We start from the raw sequence: 20,857 nt of genomic DNA, 5'->3' as shown, positions 1-20,857 counted from the left end.
TTTGCAAAGTGTAAAAACTCCACTGTTAATAGCTGTGGAACTCATTTAGTTCTGGTTCCACCTACAGACCAATATGATCTACAGTCAAATAATAATATAATAACCTACAAGAAGTAATGACTCCATATTTTCTTCTGGGTTTGATGTGAAAAAAATATTACATTATGCCTATAAATAATGACAACTTCAAATTTTTGTCTTTGTTTTAGTGCAAAAAATAACATTAAATGATGAAAATATTTACATTAACAAACTATCCTGTAACAATAAAATGTGAATAACCTGAACAAATATGAACAACTTGAAATGTCTAAAGAAAATTAAGCAGAATTTGAACTATTTTCTGCCTGTTCCTCAGTGTTTAGTGTCTTTGTAGATCCGATCCATAATGCACATGTAGAAATGATAAGTTGAGGAATAATATTGTTAAAATTTTTCATAAGAAATTTCAGTTTTTTCAGGTTATTCACATCTTTTTTTTATTTAAACAGTTTATAAAAGTAAGTATTTTCATAAATTAATGGGGGGTTTTTTTGCACTAAAACAAAGACAAAATTTTGGAGTTGTCATTGTTTATAGATTATTATGTTATTATTTTACTGGTCCGACTGCAAGGTTCCAATGCAGCCCATGGGATGAATTTGCAAAGTGTAAAAACTCCACTGTTAATAGCTGTGGAACTCATTTTAGTTCAGGTTCCACCTACAGACCAATATGATCTACAGTCAAATAATAATATAATAATCTACAAGAAATAATGACTCCATATTTTCTTCTGGGTTTGATGTGAAAAAAATATTACATTATGTCTATAAATAATCACAACTTCAAATTTTTGTCTTTGTTTTAGTGCAAAAAATAACATTAAATGATGAAAATATTTACATTAACAAACTATCCTGTAACAATAAAATGTGAATAACCTGAACAAATATGAACAACTTGAAATGTCTAAAGAAAATTAAGCAGAATTTGAACTATTTTCTGCCTGTTCCTCAGTGTTTAGTGTCTTTGTAGATCCGATCCATAATGCACATGTAGAAATGATAAGTTGAGGAATAATATTGTTAAAATTTTTCATAAGAAATTTCAGTTTTTTCAGGTTATTCACATCTTTTTTTTATTTAAACAGTTTATAAAAGTAAGTATTTTCATGAGTTAATGAGGGGTTTTTGCACTAAAACAAAGACAAAATTTGGGAGTTGTCATTGTTTATAGATTATGTTATTTTACTGGTCCGACTGCAAGGTTCCAATGCAAAACATGGGATGAATTTGCAAAGTGTAAAAACTCCAGTGTTAATAGCTGTGGAACTCATTTTAGTTCAGGTTCCACCTACAGACCAATATGATCTACAGTCAAATAATAATATAATAATCTACAAGAAATAGTGACTCCATATTTTCTTCTGGGTTTGATGTGAAAAAAATATTACATTATGTCTATAAATAATCACAACTTCAAATTTTTGTCTTTGTTTTAGTGCAAAAAATAACATTAAATTGTGAAAATATTTACATTAACAAACTATCCTGTAACAATAAAATGTGAATAACCTGAACAAATATGAACAACCTGACATGTCTAAAGAAAATTAAGCAGAATTTGAACTATTTTCTGCCTGTTCCTCAGTGTTTAGTGTCTTTGTAGATCCGATCCATAATGCACATGTAGAAATGATAAGTTGAGGAATAATATTGTTAAAATTTTTCATAAGAAATTTCAGTTTTTTCAGGTTATTCACATCTTTTTTTTATTTAAACAGTTTATAAAAGTAAGTATTTTCATGAGTTAATGAGGGGTTTTTGCACTAAAACAAAGACAAAATTTTGGAGTTGTCATTGTTTATAGATTATGTTATTTTACTGGTCCGACTGCAAGGTTCCAATGCAAAACATGGGATGAATTTGCAAAGTGTAAAAACTCCACTGTTAATAGCTGTGGAAGTCATTTTAGTTCAGGTTCCACCTACAGACCAATATGATCTACAGTCAAATAATAATATAATAATCTACAAGAAATAATGACTCCATATTTTCTTCTGGGTTTGATGTGAAAAAAATATTACATTATGTCTATAAATAATCACAACTTCAAATTTTTGTCTTTGTTTTAGTGCAAAAAATAACATTAAATGATGAAAATATTTACATTAACAAACTATCCTGTAACAATAAAATGTGAATAACCTGAACAAATATGAACAACTTGAAATGTCTAAAGAAAATTAAGCAGAATTTGAACTATTTTCTGCCTGTTCCTCAGTGTTTAGTGTCTTTGTAGATCCGATCCATAATGCACATGTAGAAATGATAAGTTGAGGCATAATATTGTTAAAATTTTTCATAAGAAATTTCAGTTTTTTCAGGTTATTCACATCTTTTTTTTTATTTAAACAGTTTATAAAAGTAAGTATTTTCATGAATTAATGGGGGGTTTTTGCACTAAAACAAAGACAAAATTTGGGAGTTGTCATTGTTTATAGATTATGTTATTTTACTGGTCCGACTGCAAGGTTCCAATGCAAAACATGGGATGAATTTGCAAAGTGTAAAAACTCCACTGTTAATAGCTGTGGAACTCATTTTAGTTCTGGTTCCACCTACAGACCAATATGATCTACAGTCAAATAATAATATAATAATCTACAAGAAATAGTGACTCCATATTTTCTTCTAGGTTTGATGTGAAAAAAATATTACATTATGTCTATAAATAATCACAACTTCAAATTTTTGTCTTTGTTTTAGTGCAAAAAATAACATTAAATGATGAAAATATTTACATTAACAAACTATCCTGTAACAATGAAATGTGAATAACCTGAACAAATATGAACAACCTGACATCCATCCATCCATCCATCCATCCATTCTCTTCCGCTTATCCGGGGCCGGGTCGCGGGGGTAACAGTCTAAGCAGGGATGCCCAGACTTCCCTCTCCCCAGACACTTCCTCCAGCTCTTCCGGGGGGATCCCGAGGCGTTCCCAGGCCAGCCGAGAGACATAGTCTCTCCAACGTGTCCTGGGTCTTCCCCGAGGTCTCCTCCCGGTGGGACATGCCCGGAACACCTCCCCAGGGAGGCGTCCAGGAGGCATCCGAAACAGATGCCCGAGCCACCTCAGCTGGCCCCTCTCGACGCGGAGGAGCAGCGGCTCTACTCCGAGCTCCTCCCTGGTGACTGAGCTCCTCACCCTATCCCTAAGGGTGCGCCCAGCCACCCAACGGAGGAAACTCATTTCGACCGCTTGTATCCGGGATCTTGTCCTTTCGGTCATGACCCAAAGCTCATGACCATAGGTGAGGGTAGGAACGTAGATTGACCGGTAAATTGAGAGCTTCGCCTCTCGGCTCAGCTCCTTCTTTACCACAACCGACCGGTACAGCGACTGCATCACTGCAGACGCTGCACCGATCCGTCTGTCAATCTCACGCTCCATCCTTCCCTCACTCGTGAACAAGACCCCGAGATACTTAAACTCCTCCACTTGGGGCAAAGACTCCCCACCGACCCGGAGAGGGCAAACCACCTTTTTCCGGTCGAGAACCATGGCCTCGAATTTGGAGGTGCTGATCCTCATCCCGCTCGCTTCACACTCGGCTGCAAACCGCCCCAGTGCACGCTGAAGGTCCAGGTTCGATGAGGCCAACAGGACAACATCATCCGCAAAAAGCAGAGATGAAATCCTGTGGTCCCCAAACCGGACCCCCTCCGGCCCTTGGCTGCGCCTAGAAATTCTGTCCATAAAAATTATGAACAGAACCGGTGACAAAGGGCAGCCCTGCCGGAGTCCAACATGCACCTGGAACAGGTCTGACTTACTGCCGGCAATGCGAACCAGGCTCCTGCTTCGGTCATACAAGGACCGGACTGCCCTTAGCAAAGGGCCCCGGACCCCATACTCCCGAAGCACCCCCCACAAGATACCACGAGGGACACGGTCGAACGCCTTCTCCAGATCCACAAAACACATGTGGACTGGTTGGGCGAACTCCCATGAACCCTCGAGCACCTGATGGAGAGTATAGAGCTGGTCCAGCGTTCCACGACCAGGACGAAAACCGCATTGTTCCTCCTGGATCCGAGGTTCGACTATCGGTCGGATCCTCCTCTCCAGTACCCTGGTGTCAACTGTCTTGGTTGACACGTCTCTGTAACATCGCGTGGCGGTCAGGGACAGTACCTCTGGATTGGCAGACCGGGGTGGTGGTTCCCCTTTTTAAGAAAGGGGACCGGAGGATGTGCTCCAACTATAGGGGGATCACACTCCTCAGCCTCCCGGGGAAAGTCTATTCCAGGGTACAACCTGACATGTCTAAAGAAAATTAAGCAGAATTTGAACTATTTTCTGCCTGTTCCTCAGTGTTTAGTGTCTTTGTAGATCCGATCCATAATGCACATGTAGAAATGATAAGTTGAGGAATAATATTGTTAAAATTGCACCGATTTTTCATAAGAAATTTCAGTTTTTTCAGTTTATTCACATCTTTTTTTGTTTAAACAGTTTATAAAAGTAAGTATTTTAATAAATTAATGGGGTTTTTTTTTGCTCTAACACAAAGACAAAATTTTGGAGTTGTAATTATTTATAGATTACTATGCTATTATTTTCCTGGTCCGGCCCACTGGAGATCAAATCAGGCTGAATATGTCCCCTGAAAGAAAATGAGTTAGAGACCCCTGCTTTACACTTTAAATACACACTGTTTGTGCTTTCAATCAGTTCTTTTTTTATATGTAAATTTTACTCGTCTATCCTTCAAACATGCACATTTTTCTATGACTATTGTTAAAGTCAGGCAGTGTATTTTCCACTGATAGTATGGACAATGCATTTAGGACCAGGGGTGGGGGTAGAGAGGGTAGATCACATGACATTAACAAGCTAGAAAAGCACTTGGAGAACGCAGACCTCCGCCAAGGCAGAACAGCCCCCCCACCCCATCACCACCAAAATTGAATCACTTGTTCCTTGTGCCAGTATCAACATTTCCTGAAAATTTCATCCAAATCCCTCCACAACTTTTTGAGTTATCTTGCTAACAGACAGAACAACAACCCCCCACCCCCCATCCCCATCACCACCAAAATTTAATCATTTGTTCCTTGGGCCAGTATCAAAATATCCTGAAAATTTCATGAAAATCCGTCCATAACTTTTTGAGTTATCTTGCTAACAGACAAACAAACCCCAATGAAAACATAACCTCTGCTGTTACACTTGGCGGAGGTAATTAGAAAATCAGTGAAAGGGCTACAGACATGTCAGTGGCTATGTTCAGACTGCAGGTAAATGTGGCCAAAATCTGATTTTTCAAACCAAGAGGAAACATATCTAAACATGCTGATAGAATAAACCTCATGCTATCCATAGACATCTGAGCATGCTCAGTACACCCCCTGCTGCTTATCACAGTATGAAAACACAGAAGACAAGTGTAATGATAAACCAAACTGACCAGCAGGTATTTAGGTGATGCTAAAAATAGAAATATTCCCTTTAACTCTAAAACTAGGTACGTTTTAACCATAACTAAAAATCTCAATGTAGCCTAAGTGCATTCAGTCACTTTGGCTACATTCAGACTGCAGGTAAATGCGGCCAAAATCTGATTTTTTTGCCCTTATGTGACCTGTATCCGATCTGTTAAAGACAGTTTGAACAGCACAAACCTGATTTTTTTCAAATCCGACCCAGGACACTTTCATATGTGGCAAGGTTCTAATAGTTGTGGATTTTTCATTCTACACTGAACAAAAATATAAACGCACCACTTTTGTTTTTGCTCCCATTTTTCATGAGCTGAACTCAAACGTTTAAAACTTTTTCTGTGTACACACAAGGTTTATTTCTCTCAAATATTGTTCACAAATCTGTTTAAATTTGTGTTAGTGAACACTTCTTCTTTGCTGAGATAATCCATCCACCTCACAGGTGTGGCATATCAAGATGCTGATTAGACAGCAGGATTTTTGCATAGGTGTGCCTTAGGCTGGCCACAATAAAAGGCCACTCCAAACTGTGCAGTTTTATCACACAGCACAATACCACAGATGTCACAAGTTTTGACTGTGCAAGGAAAATGGTGTTCACACCAAATACTGACTGGTTTTCTGACCCCCCTGGACCACCCAATACAGTAAAACTGCACATTTTAGAGTGGCCTTTTATTGTGGCCAGCCTAAGTCACACCTGTGCAATAATCCTGCTGTCTAATCAGCATCTTGATATGCCACACCTGTGAGGTGGATGGATTATCTCGGCAAAGGACAAAGGAGAAGTGCTCACTAACACAGATTTAGACAAATTTATGAACAATATTTGAGAGAAATAGGCCTTTTGTGTACATAGAAAAAGTTTTAGATCTTTGAGTTCAGCTCATGAAAAATGGGAGCAAAAACAAAAGTGGTGTGTTTATATTTTTGTTCAGTGTAGTTTAGTTTTATTTAGTTTTGACCTTTTTTTCTCTAATTCAGTTAGTTATAATTCATTTTTAGAGCAGGTTTGCTAGTTTTTATTAGTTTTCATTTTTTTCTAAATGCTTAGTTTTTAGTTTAGTTTTAGTATTAATTTTAGTTTTGTCATATCTTTTATCTTCCGTGTTGTTGTTTTCAAATAAATTCCAGACAGGACTCTGCTGCTTTCTCCCAACTTTAGTCTCCATGTTTCCAGGTAGAGTGGGGACCAGAAGACGGCTGGAAACCACAAGTGACGAACCGTAAAGTGTCGTATGGTGCCAGCAGCTAAAATTGCGAGAGCGAAATAAATCGCTTTTGTATCAATCCGACATTGACAAAGCCGGAAACAAAGGGAATTTTATCCATAATTTTTATCCGTTTTAGTTAGTTTTGTAAGCACACAATACAGTTTCAGTTAGTTATCGTTTTTTTCTGTTAATTACAGTTTTTATTTATTTCAGTTTACGAAAATGTTTTTTCAATTCTAGTTTTTGTCATTTCGTTTTTGTTAACAATAATAACCTTGATATGTGGTCCTAAATGCGATACGAATTGGATATTTTGCAATGCGACTTCAGTCTGAACAGCCAGGTCGCAATTTTCCGATCTTTACATCATTGAAATGCGAGGTCACGTATTATGTCAGGACCTCTTTTTGCGCATGCAGGTCACTTCAGGGTCATATTCAGTTCATACTTAAAACTGATAGAAGTCGCATTTCATGTGTAATATGAACAAGCACACAAAAAAATCGGATTTCACCAAAAAATTTGAATTGTGCATTATGACCTGCTGTCTGAACGTAGCCGACGGTCTCTCTCGCGGCAGGATTCAAACCCCGGCCTTCCACATTTAAGCCGTTAGTTTTACCCACTAAACTATCCGACTGTTTGAACATCACTCAGTACTTACGATTCCATTTCTGAGGAACGTCTTGATTCTTTTCGGAATGTGACGGTTACTCCCGTGGGTGGCGCTTGGGTGCAATTTTTTGCACCCAGAGGTTCTCTTATCTGAGTTTATTATGATAAACACGTCACTAAACAACCGAAAACATTTTTAAACTCTACTTGAATGCAGATTACACACAGTATTCTCAGGCTGTATCATGTATAGCTCGTTTAATTAAATATGAGTGTTTTGTAAAATTATTCATTCTAGCGCCCTCTATCAGTGAGCCACCACTGTTTAGGATAGATAATACTCCCACCAAGAATTAGACAGGACCCAGACTATGTGTAAAAGTTGTTGAGTCATTACCAGTAGACAGCAGTGATGAGCACACACTTAAATAATGCTCTGTCTAGTAATAATAAACCATCACTGTGTTCCCAAAATGATTCAGTAATGAGTCAATAATGTTCTTTTTTTTTTATTATTGCATGCAGATGAGTTACAAACAAATCTGTATTCTGTGTCACTACGTGTCTCTGAACCAAAACATCAATGAAAGATTCAGATTCAGAAAGTTTCGGAGAGTTTCTTCCCACTAGCTGTCACAAGATTAAACTGCAAAAAGTAATAACTGGTGTTTTCCACTTGTCCAAACACTTCTCCCAGTGTATTCTCAGATCACTTCCTGTGCAATAATCCTACAAATGTGAAATTATGTGCTATAAGTCGTCCAATATTCTTCTGTTCTGCAATAAAAATGCAATATTTATCAAAATATAAATGTACCATTTTTGTTTACACATGGTTCATAGATATCCATACTGTTACATAGTAATATATACTGATTTAGTGGGTAAAACATACTGTTAATATTGTTAATGTTATTCATAGACATACATACTGTTAATACTGTCAATTTGCATCTATTCATATTTTGTCTTTTTTTTTTTTATTCTACTTAGCTCTATTCGTATTTTACTTTGTAAAACAGTAAAATTTATATTCTAGTTTCTCATCTTACAGTTAGTCAGTGCAACAATATTAACAAAACACCAGTACTACAGATATAAGAATAGAGCGAATATAAAATTACAAAAAGTAAAATATGGAAGTAAATCTGAGCCATTAGATACTGAATAGTTGTATTTCATAAATTTAATTTTTTTATAGTTGATTTTTTTTAATAGTTGAATTTCACTTTTTTTTTTACACATAGTTTCATAATCTGAATTCAATTATTTAAAAAAAAATTATTCAATATTCTTTAATACAATGCATTTCATATTTAATATAAAAAAAAAAAAACTTCAATATAGCATGGATATGTTGAACAGGCAAAACCGATGGAGTGACGAGCCACTTGATCTAACTTCTACCCAGTCATGTGTCACAGCAAAGATCGCGTGATACTTGGGTAGCGGCGCACATATACATCAATCATGTGCCTGCACCGCTACCTGAGCGTCATGTGATCTTTGGCATGATGCACGACTGGGTAAAAGTTAGATCAAGTGGCTCGTTACTCCATTGGTTTTGCCTGGTCGACATGTCCACGCTATATTGAAGTTTTTTTATATTGAATTTGAAATGCATTGTAATAAAGAATACTCAATGTTTGGTTTTTTAAATAATTGAATTCAGATTATGAAACCGTGTAAAAAAAAAAAAAAAAAAAAGTGAAATTCAACTATTAAAAAAATCAACTATAAAAAATTCACTTTACGAAATACAACTATTCAGTATCTAATGGCACAGATTTACTTCCATACTAACTGTAAGATGAGAAACTAGGATATAAATTTTACTATTTTACAAAGTAAAATACGAATAGAGCTAAGTAGAATAAAAAAATAGACAAAATATGAATAGGTGCAAATTGACACTATTAACAGTATGTATATCTATGAATGATATTAACAATATTAACAGTATGTTTTACCCATTACATCAGTATATATAACTATGTAACAATATGTATATCTATGAACCAAGTCTATTTGCCTGGTCAACATATTCATGCGATACATAAAACTTTTTTTTTTTTTAAATAATTGAATTGAGATTATGAAACTCTATGTGTAAACAAAATTAATTTCAACTATTAAAAAAATTCAACTATTAAAAAGTCAATTCACGAAATACAACTGTTCAATATCTGATGGCACAGATTTACTTCCATATTTTAGTTTTTGTAATTTTATATTTGGTCTATTTTTATTTCTGTAGTGCTGGTGTTTTGTTAATATTGCTGCACTGACTAACTGTAAGATGAGAAACTAGAATATAAATTTTACTGCTTTACAAGTAAAATACGAATAGAGCTAAGTAGAATAAAAAAATAGACAAAATATGAATAGGTGCAAATTGACACTATTAACAGTATGTATATCTATGAATGATATTAACAATATTAACAGTATGTTTTACCCATTACATCAGTATATATAACTATGTAACAGTATGTATATCTATGAACCAAGTCTATTTGCCTGGTCAACATATTCATGCGATACATAAAACTTTTTTTTTTTTTTTAATAATTGAATTGAGATTATGAAACTCTATGTGTAAACAAAATTAATTTCAACTATTAAAAAAATTCAACTATTAAAAAGTCAATTCACGAAATACAACTGTTCAGTATCTGATGGCACAGATTTACTTCCATATTTTAGTTTTTGTAATTTTATATTTGCTCTATTTTTATTTCTGTAGTGCTGGTGTTTTGTTAATATTGTTGCATTGACTAGAGTAGCACAATGACAATAAAGGCTATTCTATTCTATTCTATTCTATTCTATTCTATTCTATTCTATTCTATTCTATTCTATTCTATTCTATTCTATTCTATCTAATGGGACTCTAATGTAAACAAGTTTATTCACATTATTATTCATATAGTGATGTATTTTTATGTGTTTTCTTTCCAATTAAACAGCCACCAGTGAGATTAATAGTCAGCTAACACCAGTACAAAGGGTCATGATGTCAAGATAAATGAATTTACACATTGTTGAAAACAACCAAGTTAGATTTTTAAGGTTAAATGCTACCGTTCTGAACTTTTAAATGATTCAAACACTTCACACTGTGTAGGATGATAAAAACAAGATGGAGAGATTCAGTACAAATGTACATGAACTTACCTTGGCCAACAGAACCACTCCTTCCTGCGTCACTGGGTCAGTTTTAATGATGAAGGTGGAGCTTTCCTCTAAGTCGTCTTCAAGACTGTAAGTCATTTTGGCGTTGATGCCAACGTCTCCATCTTCGGCCATAATTCTGCCGACGGTGGTGCCCACTTCTGCGTTTTCCGGGACGGCAAAAGTGTAGAGGTCTGACGAAATGGAAAGAGTAACACTGTCAGATGTTTGGAATGTTTGGAATTTTTTCTTGGTAGTTCTTCTAGGTTCAACTGGACTGGTTTTGCAGCAAAACCAGTCCAGCTGAACCTAGAAGAACTATCAAGAAGAACGACGACCTGGGCAATTTAATCTTAAATGCTACCAAAACGAAGGAAGTTGTTATTGACTTTGGCTGCAAGAACAAATCCCATCTCCCTCTCACCATAAACAGCACAGAGGTTGAGATGGTGAGTACTTTTAAATTTCTTACTGTCACTATCACCGACGACCTTAAGCTAGCACTTAAAGACCAGCATCATTGTTAAAAAATCACTGTAACAGGTTTTCTTTCTGTGCAAATTAAAGGAATTTACCTTAAACTGCTGGATTTGATCAAATTTCTATTGTTGCGTGACTGAAAGCGTCCTTACCTTCTCGCTTACAGTGTGGTTCGGTAATCTAACTGTACAGGATCGAAAATCTGCAAACAGAGTCGTCAGTATCGCCCACAGGACCACTGGTACTGACCTGCCAGATCTTGATGTCATTTACAGCTCTAGGCTTCTGTCCCAGGCCTTAGGTATTGTAACGGACCCTACTGGTCACCCTGGTGCTGGTCTTTTTGTTCTTCTTCCATCTGGCAGACGCTTTCGTTCTATCAAATGTTCTACCTCTGGGTCTGCCAACAGTTTCTTTCCCAGTGCTGTGCGTAGCCTTAACAACTCCATATCTCATACTTAACAATGTATGGTGCACAGTATGTTCATTATCACCGCCGTTCCCCTGTTTTCATCAGGGTTTGTCTGTTTGTCTGTTAGCAAGATAACTCAAAAAGTTATAGATGGATTTGGATGAAATTTTCAGGAAATGTTGATACTGGCACAAGGAATAAATGATTACATTTTGGTGGTGATGGGGGGGGGCTGATCTGTCTTGGCGAAGGTCTGCGCTCTCCGAGTGCTTTTTTAGTTGTATTTGTGTATAAATAACACACTTTCTATTCATGTGCTTCGTCCAAGTGAGTGTCAGTTGATCTACAGGGGCACCTGTCTTTTTATTACTCTTATTCATGTAATTACGTCCGCCAAGTGTAACGGCGGAGGTTATGTTTCCATTGGGGTTTGTCTGTTTGTCTGTTAGCAAGATACAGTCTACTCTTGTTATACCGCCAACTTCCGTTCACAGCCAAATTGGCGGTATAGCGAAAATGGCGTTACAATGGGTTGCGTCCATAATGTGCATGTCTTTACTATATGATGTCTATGCTGCCTCCGTTAACCCGTTCTAATTGCGTTTCTAAATAAATCTTGATTCTGTTATGTTGTAAGGGATCATTTAAAGTGGGGAAACATTTTAAGCATTATTATACCGTGTCGGGAAATGACACCCCATCATCTTGAGGCTTTGGCTTAATCCCACGTCCTCTTCCCGACATCCTGACCTACTGAGTGTTCTGCGATAAATGAACGGTGGCCGTTCCGTAGACCTACTCGTAGCTTGTCGCGATCAGCGTCTGGCGCGTTTGTTTCAGTGCACTGTTAAAATTTATGTGTACTCGATGGCAATCACGCTGGCGGTATAACGGTCGGGAAATCAATGGTATAAGTATTGTTTGTGCATGGAACTGGGCTGGCGGATGGCGATAGGCGGAAATGGCGGTAGCTAATGGAATAATGCATTGGGGATTTTTGTGCAATGGTTTTGGTCGGCGGTGAGCGAAAATGGCGGTATAATGGCGGGCGGTTTAATGAGAGTAGACTGTAACTCAAAAAGTTATGGACGGATTTTCATGAACTTTTCAGAAAATGTTGATACTGGCACAAGGAACAAATGATTCAGTTTTGGTGGTGATCGGGATAGAGCCTGACCGATATGGGATTTTTGGGACTCACGCCGATACCGATATTGGGGGCTAAAAAAAAAAAGCGGATATCCATTATACCGGTCGATAACTGATATATTGACTGATATATGAAAGAACATTGATCTACACAGGATATAATAATCTTATATTAGATAATTGTAAACAGGTGGATTAATAGTTGCATAAATCTTTGTTTATCTCACAAATATAATTGACACAACTTTCAAATGCTGTATCATAGTCTTATATTAGACTAGTATGTGACCTGTGGGAACCACGGGTTGTAGATGTGGTAGTTTTTATGCTGGGGGGAGCAGACTTTTGAAAAAGATGTGAGTCTATATTTTATAAGTAGTGACATAAAAAATTGTTTAGTAAATCATTCTTTAAAACGTAAGCAACATCTACCTTTAATGAGTCCAAATACAAAGCAAACTATGCAATCACAAAAATAATTACAGCAAAAAATATGACTCATCACACAATTATGTTTTCACTCACAAATTTTGATGTGTCTGCCTCATGGCACTACAACTGCCCATGTGGACTAAGGACTAAACTGAGCATGTGCAGAGTGAATTAGGTGAGTCCTAAGTTGTTCCTGATTAGAGCAATTGCAAGAGTTACAACTGACCTGTGTTTCAACCTACACTAGTTTAGTTTAGTTTAGTTTAGTTTAGATTAGATTAGATTAGTTTAGTTTACTTTATCTTAGATTAGTTTAGTTTATTAGTTTGATCCCCATTAGCTGCTGCACACCACAGCAGCTACTCTTCCTGGGGTCATCAATAACACATAAACAAAGCACCACAATTTCCCACAACTCACTCAACAAGCAGGATGTACATACACTCAACACAACAACACAAAAAACAAAAATCAACAACAGCACACAATACAAAACAATTACAATAACAATGATAATACCGACAACAACAGAAAAAAAAGAATAAATAAACCAAAAATCAAAAACAAAAAATAAAAACATAAAACAAAAACAAATAAAAACAGCTCCACAACAAACAAAAAAACAAACCGTCTCGATGATGTCATTATAGGATGTGCAATAGCTCAACCAGTTATTTTTGGGTAAATATGAAAATTCTCAACCTTTTAGAAAAACTAATTGCTTGAATTTCTGAAATTAAAAATTGTGGCAATGTATTCCATGCCACCATTGCCCTGTATTGCACACTCCCCTGTATTTGATTCGTCCTACAGGAAACAGGCAACAGGAAACGTCTGTCCTCTGACTGACGTGTGGAATGTTGATGAACGTCACTGAAGAAAGTCTGTTTACTGTAAAAAATTTCAGGTGTTTTTGTAATTATGATGTTTCTAATAAATTTAACTAAAGAGTATCTAATTCTACCTTTTACATGTAACTAGTAATACCCAGGTGTGCCTGCAGAACGAAACTGTGAGGTAGACAGGAAGCGCACGGACAGGGGTGTGTGTGTGGGGGGGTGAATAGTTAATAAGACGGGTCCGTGATTGTCGGAGTGGGGGGGATTAGCGGTCCATCCTTGTTGGAACGGGGGTGGGTGGGTGTAGCGGCCTGTGATTCCGTGAATGTGTGTGTGTGAGTGTGTGTGTGGGGGGGTTACAGCGTGATAGTCCAAGTAGAAGTGAAAGTGAAACTGACGGGCTTACTGTTCCTCTAACTCTCCGGCCACCACACACACCCACACAGGAGCAGCGAGCGATCGAATCTCCGCAGCAAAAAAGTTTTTAAATTTGTTACATATTGGCTGATGTTGATTAATCAGTGATAAGTTATAATCGACCCGATTAATCGGTCGGGCTCTACAGGGTGGGAAAGCAAAATTTACAACATTTTGAGGCAGGGATTAAAAGACAGTGTATGACCAGTTAGTTTATTGAAAGTCATGACAATTTATTTGCCACAAGAAAATTTCCATTATAGAAAATGTTTTTATTCTATGTGTCCTCCTTCTTTCTCAATAACTGCCTTCACACGCTTCCTGAAACTTGCGCAAGTTCTCCTTAAATATTCGGGTGACAACTTCTCCCATTCTTCTTTAATAGTATCTTTAAGAAAGTCGACATTGCTGTGTGATGTTCTATTGGTAGCATGTTCTAAAACGCCCCAAATAGCAGAATCCACAGGGTTTAGATCTGGGCTAGAAGGCGGCCATAAACATGATTCCCAAAAATTGCTAAAGTTGGATTTGTTGCTGTTGTCAACAAGTGTTTTGGTGTTCTTGTGTAAGACTTTAACTTCAAATCATATTTTACTGCATTTCTAACGGTCTTGTTGTCTACCTCAAGTTCAATTGCCATTTTTCTGATGGATTTGCTTGGATCCTTTAGGATTTTGGATTTGAGAGCTTTAATAAAAGCTTTGGTACGTTTTTTGTTGCTTCCTCCACTTCCAGACTTTCTCGTAATAGTTTTGCTCATAGTCATTCTCTTCTTTCCATTATAAACAGTCTTTATGGACACTCCAACTATTTTTGAAATCTCCTTTGGTGTGACGAGTGCATTCAGCAAATCACACACTCTTTGACGTTTGCTTTCCTGATTACTCATATGGGCAAAAGTTTCTGAAAAGGTATGGATAATAGTGTTAGGTATGATTATGACATCAATATATGTTTGGTTTCAAAACAACTGACATAGTGCCTGCTGAGAAAAAACAACTAAATGTTCATTGTAAATTTTGCTTCCCCACCCTGTAGCTCGGGGGGTGGGGGCTCTTCGAGTGCTTTTCTAGTTTTTCATTGTTTTTTTACTTTGTACTGTCTTTTCTATATTTTTATGCTGAGCTCTTGCAACTTGTTTTCCAATGCAGTTTTTTTCTGCAAATGGCAAATAAACTGATTCTGACGAGAACCTACACGGACATTTTGCAACGGAATATGATAAGAACAGATTCTGCAGGGTACTGAGATGTTGTTTAGCAGCGATGTAATGACAATAGTTTAGAAAAAAAAAAAAACAACTAATGAAAGTTTTCTTCATTAAAACATGGCCCAAAGAACTTAACAGTAAATTGTTAATAGTTAGTCAAGAGAGTCTGCCAGAGTGTAAAGTGATAAGAAAGGAGAACATTGTGGTGGAGGGTCAATTTGTGTGAGTCGCAGATAAGTTGTGGCAACTCCACATAATCCTACCCTAACTCTAATAAGAAGATGAGAAAATGTGATTGTGTCTTTGAGCGACTCTATTTGGACGGCTGCCACAACTAGGAGAAACTCAACAGGCAGCCAGATGCAGCAGACAAAAAAAAAAAAAAAAAAAAATCCTGCTGATAATAATTTGCAATTATGTGACAACACAGAGGGCACAGTTCAAAGTGAAGTGTGGTCATACAATATTTATAAAGCCTTTTGACTATGGAGCGCATGCTATATGGTGGTACTTGCGGTGAATGCGAATGCGACATAGTTAGGAGTAGGATCCTTGTCGTCTCATTTCTACCGAATTGATTTCTTGCAGGGCATTCATTTAGTGAGGTTTATCGCTGAGAAGGCCGGGTTTGTTTCCAAAGGTCATGACAAATGTCCTTTCATGTGTGAATGATTAAATTCGTCCAGTGGGCGACGCATGTACACGTGCACACGCAGATGAACAGAGCAAATGCAACACCATCCACCATCCACCATCCACCATCTCCTCCCCCTGTTTCTGTCTCTCACTCCCTCTTTCATTCTCCAACTGTCTCCTTTTAATTTTGGCTGCCGGCTGAATAACAAGACGTGTTCAGCGACTGCGAGGCTGGCAGCGCAAACCACCCACCATAACCGGAGAAGTGTGATCAAATAAACACCTCTTAGGTATAATATTAAACATGTCCTGGCAGTCAGCGGCGCTTTGTACTCTTCCATCGATTGTGCGACTGGGTACGGCCTGGTGTTTGCATCACTGTGACTCATGTAAGTAACTCACGGTGTTGGAATATAGGGCCGTTGTCGTTAACATCAGTCAGGCTGACGGTAACGGTGGTGGTGGAGGAGTAACCGCCGCTCAGACCCAGCATATCCTTCACCTGCACGACCACCAGGTACTGCTCTCGAACTTCACGGTCCATGTTTGGCCACGATGTGAGAATAATGCCTGCAGACGGAGAAAAAAAAAAAAACAAGACCAAAAGGTGGAAAAGACGAGCTTCATTAAGACGGTATCAAGTGAATCTGTGGGTGTTTTTTTCTCCCTTCTTTGCCAAATGCAAATAAACTAACTTTGCCTTAAGTGTACTGTCTGTGCAGTAAAAGTACAGGAAATATAAACTTAATGTCTGCCAATTCTGTCAATACACAAAGAAATATCAAGAGGGCGTTCAGATGACGATGAATCTTATGCCTGGCAGGAGTTCAGTGGACAACAGTGAAACTAAGAACTTTTATTGAAGTATTGTGTTTATGAATAATTGTAAGTTATATTTTCTGTTAATGTTTTCATTTTATTTACTCTTTGGTCCACTTAAATGCATCCATAGTGCATGTATATAAGAAAGTTCGTCTGTTGTAAATGCAATGAATTAAAATTAAATATGTGTTCTCTTCTATGTGTTGTATAATTAGCAAGGATTACATTGAAAATTTTTTGTTTTTGTTTGTTTTCTTGTGGAAACATTAAGTTAATTGTAAATAGGGTTAGGCAAAATAAGTCTGTACTTCAGCCTAAACCCTTTCAGTCGCATTGTATATGGAACAATGGATATGTTGTTTTTGTTTGTTGTTTCAAGTAATTAACGACAGAATAAACTACTACTACTACACTGCAAAAAGGGATTGTTTAAAAACAATAAATCTGAGGACAAAATACTCAAAACAAGTGAAATATCTGTGCATGCAGCAAAATAATTAAGACTGTTAAATCTAGAAATAAGCATGTCTACACATACAGTACAGGCCAAAAGTTTGGACACACCTTCTCATTCTTTGCATTTTCTTTATTTTAATGACTATTTACATTGTAGATTCTCACTGAAGGCATCAAAACTATGAATGAACACATGTGGAATTATGTACTTAACAAAAAAGTGTGAAATAACTGAAAACATCTCTTATATTCTAGTTTCTTCAAAGTAGCCACCCTTAGCTCTGATGACTGCCTTGCACACCCTTGGCATTCTCTTGATGAGCTTCCAGAGGTAGTCACCTGAAATGGTTTCCACTTCACAGGTGTGCCTCATCAGGGTTACTTAGTGGAATTTCTTGCCTTATTGATGGGGTTGGGACCATCAGTTGTGTTGTGCAGAAGTCAGGTTGATGCACAGCTAACAGCCCTATTGGACAACTGTTAGAATGCATATTATGGCGAGAACCAATCAGCTAAGTAAAGACAAACCAGTGGCCATCATTACTTTAAGAAATGAAGGTCAGTCAGTCTAGAACATTTCAAAAACTTTGAATGTGTCCCCAAGTGCAGTCGCAAAAACCATCAAGCGCTCCAACGAAACTGGCTCACATGAGGACCGCCCCAGGAAAGGAAGACCAAGAGTCACCTCTGATGCTGAAGATAAGTTCATCTGAGTCACCAGCCTCAGAAATCGCAAATTAACAGCAGCTCAGATTAGAGACCAGATGAATACCACACAGAGCTCTAGCAGCAGACACATCTCTACAACAACTGTTAAGAGGAGACTGCGTGAATCAGGCCTTCATGGTCAAATAGCTGCTAGGAAACCACTGCTCAGGAGAGGCAACAAACAGAAGAGATTTATTTGGGCCAAGAAACCCAAGGAATGGACATTAGACCAGTGGAAATCTGTGCTTTGGTCTGATGAGTCCAAATTTGAGATCTTGGATCCAACCGCCGTGTCTTTGTGCGACGCAGAAAAGGTGAACGGATGGATGCTACATGCCTGGTTCCCACCGTGAAGCATGGAGGGGGAGGTGTGATGGTGTGGGGGTGCTTTGCTGGTGACGCTGTTGGGGATTTATTCAAGATTGAAGGCAACCTGAATCAGCATGGCTACCACAGCATCCTGAAGTGACATGCCATTCCATCCGGTCTGCGTTTAGTTGGACCATCATTTATGTTTCAACAGGACAATGACCCCAAACACACCTCCAGGCTGTGTGAGGGATATTTGACCAAGAAGGAGAGTGATGGAGTGCTGCGCCAGATGACCTGGCCTCCACAGTCACCGGACCTGAACCCAATCGAGATGGTTTGGGGTGAGCTGGACCGCAGAGTGAAGGCAAAAGGGCCAACAAGTGCTAAGCATCTCTGGGAACTTCTTCAAGACTGTTAGGAAACCATTTCAGGTGACTACCTCTGGAAGCTCATCAAGAGAATGGCAAGAGTGTGCAAAACAGTCATCAGAGCTAAGGGTGGCTACTTTGAAGAAACTAGAATATAAGAGATGTTTTCAGTTATTTCACACTTTTTTGTTAAGTACATAATTCCACATGTGTTCATTCATAGTTTTGATGCCTTCAGTGAGAATCTACAATGTAAATAGTCATGAAAATAAAGAAAATGCAAAGAATGAGAAGGTGTGTCCAAACTTTTGGCCTGTACTGTATATGAACACTGAAAAGAAGAAATTAACTCTTAAAACAAGATAAAAAAAAAAACAAAACACTTCATAACACAAAACACTTCTAAATTTAATTTTTGTTTTGTTTTGGGTTTTTTTAATCATGGTAAGAACCAAATAATTTGCAGTGTATAGAGGTGAAGTCCCACCCAAAGGGACCTGATTTCAGGAAAAAAAAAAAAAAAAAAAACAAAAAAAAAACTCATATATCATAAAAAAAAAAAGTAAAATAATTTGAAATGATGGATAATAATATGTTATGACGGAATTTTTACGACCCTGTCCATCAAAATGACGGACAATAAAAATGTCTAGTTCAACCTCTGCTCCCCACCCGTCTGTGACAGTCTGCTTTTCTACTCTGGGATAGTCTTTCCGATGCGGTTAAGTCAAATTTTGCGACCATGAAAGAGAAGATGGGATCGGCTTTTGGACAGAGACAGTTAATGGACAGTTTTAGAGCTAACATATCGGCTCGTTCACCAGTTCCGGGGGAGAGCCTGGAGGTGTACACGGCTGATGTGAGCCGGCTGGTAGCTGGTACTGGTGTTTTTGCCTCCGAGTTGTGTGCGCATCACTGTTGTTAGTAAACATTGAAACTCATCTATAGCCAGCTACTGCAAGCTTAGAATTAGTTTACAGTAGCTGGCTATTATTGTACTCGCGCATGCACAGTGTGAGAATTTGAGGCACATGGGCTCGTGGCACTGCTTTGACAGTGCGATACCCTCACGAGGAGCGAGCAGGATTTAAAACAGCTCCGTTTTCCTTGTGAACACACGATTGCTGGTCGTGAGGTGGTCGTGAGGTGCTAATCGCTTCTCCTTACCCCATGTACAATACACGACGCACGACACACGATTAGAGGCACATCTGGCCCGATCCCAGAAAGAGTCGCACGAGTGAGAAATCGTCTCTAAAATCGCAGTGTATGGCCGCCTTTTATTAAAAACACCTTGTTTTCAACAGAGAAAAGAAGTTAAAACGACAAAGAACGAAACAAAAGAAATCTAATACAATAAAATATGCTCTTTTGAATTATACCCTTTCAACTCTGGTGTTCTTTTTAAATTAGGTTTCTGTTAGAAAAATGTAATATTAGACTACAGTCTACTCTCGTTATACCGCCAACTTCCGTTCACGGCCAAATTGGCGGTATAGCGAAAATGGCGTTACAACGGGTTGCGTCCATAATGTGCATGTCTTTACTATATGATGTCTATGCTGCCTCCGTTAACCCGTTCTAATTGCATTTCTAAATAAATCTTGATTCTGTTATGTTGTAAGGGATCATTTAAAGTGGGGAAACATTTTAAGCATTTTTATACCGTGTCGGGAAATGACACCCCATCATCTTGAGGCTTTGGCTTAATCCCACGTCCTCTTCCCGACATCCTGACCTACTGAGTGTTCTGCGATAAATGAACGGTGGCCGTTCCGTAGACCTACTCGTAGCTTGTCGCGATCAGCGTCTGGCGCGTTTGTTTCAGTGCATTGTTAAAATTTATGTGTACTCGATGGCAATCACGCTGGCGGTATAACAGTCGGGAAATCAATGGTATAAGTGTTGTTTGTGCATGGAACTGGGCTGGCGGATGGTGATAGGCGGAAATGGCGGTAGCTAATGGAATAATGCATTGGGGATTTTTGTGCAATGGTTTTGGTCGGCGGTGAGCGAAAATGGCGGTATAACGGCGGGCGGTTTAATGAGAGTAGACTGTATTAGACTATATCCTGTAAACACCAGGTGTCCAGAGCACGAGTCATGGATGGGTTATGA

General features: G+C 38.0%; 1 protein-coding gene across 1 annotated transcript in view; it reads right to left on the bottom strand.

Annotated features, from left to right (window-relative positions):
- Nucleotides 1-20,857, bottom strand: part of cdh19 (cadherin 19, type 2) — a 111,485-nt gene that overhangs the window by 54,240 nt on the left and 36,388 nt on the right. Inside the window, exons 5-6 of the mRNA XM_030123970.1 lie at nucleotides 16,476-16,643; nucleotides 10,502-10,692 (exon numbers count right to left, since the gene is read on the bottom strand). Of these exons, the coding sequence (XP_029979830.1) occupies nucleotides 10,502-10,692; nucleotides 16,476-16,643 (359 nt within the window). The remainder of the gene's footprint in view (nucleotides 1-10,501; nucleotides 10,693-16,475; nucleotides 16,644-20,857) is intronic.

Source organism: Sphaeramia orbicularis, chromosome 20 (genome assembly GCF_902148855.1).
Source record: "Sphaeramia orbicularis chromosome 20, fSphaOr1.1, whole genome shotgun sequence".
Lineage (NCBI taxonomy): Eukaryota > Metazoa > Chordata > Actinopteri > Kurtiformes > Apogonidae > Sphaeramia > Sphaeramia orbicularis.
Note: the sequence above shows the minus strand (reverse complement) of the source record. Positions and strands in the feature narration are given on the sequence as shown.